General features: G+C 28.8%; 1 protein-coding gene across 1 annotated transcript; it reads left to right on the top strand.

Moving 5' to 3' along the window:
- Positions 1-2,184: 2,184 nt before the first annotated feature.
- Positions 2,185-5,310, top strand: LOC127121380 (microtubule-destabilizing protein 60). The gene is made up of 8 exons (XM_051051882.1): positions 2,185-3,217; positions 3,328-3,373; positions 3,472-3,567; positions 3,652-3,771; positions 3,910-4,008; positions 4,095-4,154; positions 4,432-4,526; positions 4,857-5,310. The coding sequence occupies exons 1-8, from the start codon at positions 2,406-2,408 to the stop codon at positions 4,969-4,971; spliced, it is 1,443 nt and encodes a 480-aa protein (XP_050907839.1). The 5' UTR covers positions 2,185-2,405; the 3' UTR covers positions 4,972-5,310.
- Positions 5,311-6,000: the final 690 nt, after the last annotated feature.

The raw sequence follows: 6,000 nt of genomic DNA, 5'->3' as shown, positions 1-6,000 counted from the left end.
AGAATCAGAAGTTAAAGTATTCTGAATTCTATCAAAGAATCATACGTGGACGTCTAAAATAGAGATACATGTAGTATATATCTTTGTGTATTGAATTGTGAATATGGATATTTGATTTGCCTAAATATGGATATCTAATATAAATGAAAGAAAACCAATAAAAAAAATAGAAGGAAAATTTAAATCATCTCGTCTATAACCCCATAAACTAACCAATTAAGTAAATTATATATTATATTTTGGAGATTAGCGACTTACTAATTCAATGACATTGACATTCAACAGTAAAAAAAAGGATGAATTTCATAATATGCGCATATTAGCATGATAACCTTGTTTCTCCTTTCAAGATAAGACATATCTAAAAAAAGAGAAAATTGTTACTTGTTCGTAGCAAATATCAAAATAAGACAAATCACCTCGTTGATTTTTTTTTATTTGCTTCAAATTATTTTTATATTTGTCGGTAGTGAATATATGAATATGACAAATCACCTCGAAGATTTCTTTATTTGCTTCAATACAAGGAGAATTATTTTTGTATTTGTTGGTAGTGAATATCTGAATAGGACAAATCACCTCGATATTAGAGAATCTTTCATTTGAGAAGATCTTTTGCTATTAACTTGCGAGACGAGAAAGAAAGCATCTATTTAACTTATTTATTTCAGGAGAGTTATTTTTGTACTTGTTGGTAGTGAATATTTGAATAGGCCAAATCACCTCGATATTAAAGAATCTTTCAATTGAGAAGATCTTGTGATAACGACTTGAGAGACAAAAAAGAAAGTATTTATTTAACCTAGTTATTAGTTAAACAAACCTTTGTCAGAGAAAAACCTTTTTTTCTCAACAATGTGATTTGGATTGATTTTGTTCCACCCGACTTCAAGTCTATGTCATTATATTTATTATATTTATGAGACATTGTTCATTTTGGGTGTGATAATTACCACGACTTTGTTCTTTAAAAAATGTGTCTCGTTGAATTATGGTGTATGAGTATTATATATAATATGAATGGTCATGGTTCATGGACTACACTGAATCAAATCACATTAATAATTCGGTTAAATTTTTTAATAATTATTCAATAAAAGAATATTTAATCAATTAAGTGATTTTAGTTAAGATTAAAATAAGTTTAAAACAATTATATTTATAAACCGATTTATAATCTGTTTGCATTTATGAACGGTTTTATATTTGGAAGTCTTTCAAAACCAAATTTTCAACTTTTTTTTTTGTTTTAAGAAATAAAATAAAAATTTTGACAAATCAATTTTTCCATATATAAGGAAAAATATTTTTAAAATAAGTTTTTTTTATTTTCATAGAATATAATATATTATTTTATTTTCAAGAATATTTTTTCCCTAGAGATTTTTTTTTCAAAAAAAAAAATAAAAAATATATTTATAAAACAATTAGTTAAACAGTTCAAATTTGATTAATTGAATTATTTATAATATATAAATCAATGTATTAATCATTTAAATAACCCAATAGGTTCAATATAATTCAATTTGAGTATCTAATTCAGTTAATCATATTTGGATACACTCTTAATATATAAATTATCTTTAATTTTGATTTTTAAATAATGTAAAATTATTTTGACCAATTTTAAACAGATACCATTATCTCAATATTTTCAGTATAAATCCAGTCAGATGTTAACAATCATGTGTTATATGATTCTATCCAAGCTACCCTCTTCATCATAATCACAAATAATATATTTGTCCCAAAATAACCCTTTCTAATAGGAAAGTCTTAATTTATTGGATATTCACTTACTATTTTACATAATTGATAAAGTGACTAAACTTAACAATCTCAGGATAAGATTAAGAAAAAAAGAATATAAATTCTAGAGCAAAAATGCATATTCTCCCCCTATAAAAAGTTTTTCCTTAATCCACCTAATTAACTTTCAATTTATTTCTAATTTTCCATTAAGTAAATAATTGAATTACTTAAAAAAAAAATTAGGATACTATCAATACCAAGATTTGGCTTGCATTATTAATATTTTAAAAAAAATAAAAGTAGAGGCAAATCCCTATAAACCTACCTAACCTATATAACATATAACGGTCAAAATCTAGAAAGGAAATAATTTATTTATTATTTACTATTATTTATTTTAACTATTATAAAAAAAAACACTGAAATTAATCCAAAAGTAGCCGTTACGATAATATAGCGCCTCTTTCTCTCATATCATAAACAAAACAAAAAAATACGAATTTTTTTTTCATTCAATTTCGTTTCATTTGTTTTTGTTTATCCGAATTCACTCTCTCACACACTCAATTTTCAATCTTTCTCAATTTTCTGAATACCCTTTTAAATTCCGATCAAATCGGTGTATTTTTTGGGGGCAAAATCAAACTTTTTCAATGACTCCAGAGAAACCCTCGCACACTGAAAATCTGAATCCCAACTTGTCTAATCGTAGCGTTCTTCAAACATCATTGAACAAGAACATTAATGTTGTTTCGCATCAGAATAGAATTCGTCAGAGGAAGTTTGTTGTGGCGAAGAAGAAGAAGAATCGGTGCTCTGAGAAGAAAACGGTTTTGTGCAAGTGTAAGGAAAATAGTGATGGAGGTAAGTGTGTTTGTGAAGCATATGAGAATTTAAGGGCTTCCCAAGAAGGATTTTTCGATAAAGATAATATTTTTGATGATGAGGGGGGAGTGAAAGAGGAAGAGACAGAAGAAGAGAAAGCTGAGAATGTTCTTGAAGAGGTTATTGAAGCGAATTTGATTATTCATGATGTTGGTAATGAAGAAAGGAAATTGGATGAAGATGATGATGACGATGATGATGATGATGAAGAGGATGAAGAGGATGAAGAGGATGAAGGAAAGGGTTGTCATACTGCTATGGTGAAGCGTAGGAGGGAGAGAGTATTGGAAGAGGCGAGGAATAGTGTTCCGGAGAATGGGAAGGTTAAGCATTTGGTGAAGGCTTTTGAGAGGCTTTTGAGTATAAATATTTTTAAGGAGAAAGAGAATGATGATGAGAAGAAGAAAGTGATGAAATGGGCATTACCTGGATTGCAATTTCAACCAGGTTTTAACGAATCTGAAACTGGAGAAGTTGATGGTGGTTGTGATGAAATGTTTAATTGCATTTTGACATCTGAACAGCTTGGATTGGATCAAAGGAATTCGGTTTCGTCTTCTTGGGATTGCGGCAATGGAAGGTTGTTGTTTTTTACTGCTTTTACTTTGATTTGATCCTCTAAAATTTGATTCATTTTGCTTGAAATTGTTGACTTGTGTCAATTGTTGCTTGTGCTTTTTCATGGTGCAGTGCTTGTGGCAGGAATTCTTCTGGTGGTAGAAGAAGTAGAAGAAGTGTAAGTAGTACTAATAGTAATACTAATAAAGATTGATTAATGACTCACTGTTAATAAGATTGGTTTTTGAATTTTATTGAATTTGGTGTGTGTTTTAGAGCTTGGAATCATCTAGTGTTGTTGGAGGAAGAAGGTGGAAGAAGAAGCAGAAGCTAAAAATCACTAGTCAGAAACCTTTTAAGCTAAGAACTGAGGTAATAATTGGTAATTCATTGAAAGTTTCTTCGAATTTTCCGTTGATTATTTAAGTGATGTAATGAAAATAATGCTTATTGCAGCAAAGGGGAAAGATGAAAGAGGAACAGCTTATGAAGAAGGTAAAAGATATTTTGACAGAAGAAGAGAAATTGAGGATACCGATTGCACAAGGTCTTCCATGGACCATAGATGAGCCCGAGGTAATATCATTTTCTCGTGTAAATCGTTACTTTGTAGTGTATATGCTTAGGAACAACTTGTTGAGTGTGTATGTACTCATTCTCTCACTTAATTATAGCATTCTTAATGTATGCATAATATCATTCTTTTTGTTTTAGTGCTTAGTAAAACCTCCGGTAAAAGAAAGCACGAAGCCTATTGATGTAAAGCTTCATAGTGATATAAGGGCCATTGATCGCGCCGAGTTTGATCATCAGGTACATCTTTCGATCAATTCCTTCTTCCTTCCCCTTTAGTTTTACACATCATGAAATGTGAAATTGATGGTTGTTTAATTGTGTAGGTGGCTGAGAAATTGAGTCTCATAGAACAACAGAAAATGGAAATGGAAAGACAGCAAAAGGTGCAATATCTACCAACTTTCACATCTCAAACTCATGATTTTGAGTTATCGTGTTTCCTAAGTATTGGTGTCTCGGTTATACATTATGAGTTTAATTTTGATAATCGTCATTGTAAAATGTTTTAGGCCAGCCAATCACAATCAATCATATATATGTGACTTTAGAAGTAACTATGCTTTAAATCAAACCTTTTTACTGATACGACGATTATGATTGATTGAAAGTGTATAGAATGAAACTGTGTAAAATCTGTGTTTATGGTGTATTCCTTTACAGTTGGCTGAAGAGGAAGAGATTCGTAGATTGAGGAAGGAACTCATTCCTAAAGCACAGCCAATGCCTTATTTCGACCGACCTTTTATTCCAAGAAGGTATCATATATTTTTAACAAACTCTTTGGCATTTCATTTCAGAATTTGGATTCTAAACCGTTACCTCAGCATGTACACGACTACTGATCTCTTTGTCATTCGATTTGAAAACACTGTATTGGTTGAACTATCTCAATGAACAATCGTATATTTTTAACAATCTTTTTTGCCATTTTATTTTAGAATTCGGATTCTACACCGCTACTCTGCATGACACGGTTACTGATCTTTGTCATTCGATTTGATTCAGTAAAAGGTTTAATGTGTACCAATTGATCTCAAATCAATGACCGAGATGAATTAACGTGTGCTTTTTAATTTGATTTATAGGTCGATGAAGCATCCAACAATACCAAGAGAACCAAAATTTCACATACCACACCATAAGAAGATCAAGTGTTTGTCATTGAATGAAATGAAATCATACTCTTCATACTTCAACTGAGATATCATAAATCTTTTACTGATGAGAGAAAGGATTCATGTGTCTTTCATGGAATGAACAATATTCATTTTGCTGATGAGAAGGAAAATATTCATTTTGTATAGCAAGCAATAATAGTTTGCAAATTTTGGTTTTTGCTTTTGATCAACTGTAGTGCAATAATTCTTTGTACTGCTAGGCATCAGCAGATGGATTGGAGATAAAGAGTGTTATGTTGAAATGAAATGAAATGAACTTGCTCTCTTTTTTTTTTATTTGAATTCATTCTTAATTCAATCTCATATTTTATATTGTAATCTCTTATGTATTGAATTAAATTAATGTATTATGTGTTGAATTGCTCGGTCCCAAAATAAATGTCATAAAGTTATTTATTCTAAAATAAAAATTATTTTTAATTTTTAATATAATTTTAATTTTAACTTTTTAATTGTATTCTCTAATTAGTAATCTTCATTAATTATTTTCTCACTTTACATTTATAATAATTCAAATACACTAATAACTAACAATGATTTGGTAAAAATATTATTTATTTTGCGGCGGAGGTATTATTAATTTTGAAAAAAGTATTTGTTTTAAATAGTGTCTTTTCTTAGTTTTTAATATAATATATAATGTTTTTTTAATTGCCCCCTCTATTTATTATGATCATTGCCACATTATTACTTTTAACTTAATAAAAATTTTCCAAAGATCAAAATGTATTTAGTAAAATTGTTCATAATGTTATGAAAAAAGATGTGCATGTAAGATCATATTCCTCTTTTCATTCTCTAAGTTTGATTAGTTATATAGATCAAATTTTGTCATAATATTCTATTTAAATTTATATTTTTATTCTATTTATTAATTTTGATATTTTTCTAATAATTTTTCTAGGTCTTTCAAACCACCTAAACCTATTTTTTAATTATATATTTTACTATAAGTGTTAGTCCAACATTGTTTCTACTATTTTCATTTCTAATATTATCTTGTATAGTCTTACCACACATCTGACGCAACACTTTATTTTTGCTACACTTA

This window comes from Lathyrus oleraceus, chromosome 1 (genome assembly GCF_024323335.1).
Source record: "Lathyrus oleraceus cultivar Zhongwan6 chromosome 1, CAAS_Psat_ZW6_1.0, whole genome shotgun sequence".
NCBI lineage: Eukaryota > Viridiplantae > Streptophyta > Magnoliopsida > Fabales > Fabaceae > Lathyrus > Lathyrus oleraceus.
The sequence above is the reverse complement of the archived record's forward strand: the minus strand, read 5'-3'. Positions and strand labels throughout refer to the sequence as shown.

Excerpts from the sequence above, each read along its gene's own strand:
- LOC127121380 (XM_051051882.1), top strand. The coding sequence starts at position 2,406 with ATGACTCCAGAGAAACCCTCGCACACTGAAAATCTGAATCCCAACTTG. Across the intron at positions 3,374-3,471 it reads GTAGAAGAAGTAGAAGAAGT|AGCTTGGAATCATCTAGTGT; the intron begins GTAAGTAGTACT and ends TGTGTGTTTTAG. Across the intron at positions 3,772-3,909 it reads GGACCATAGATGAGCCCGAG|TGCTTAGTAAAACCTCCGGT; the intron begins GTAATATCATTT and ends TTTTTGTTTTAG.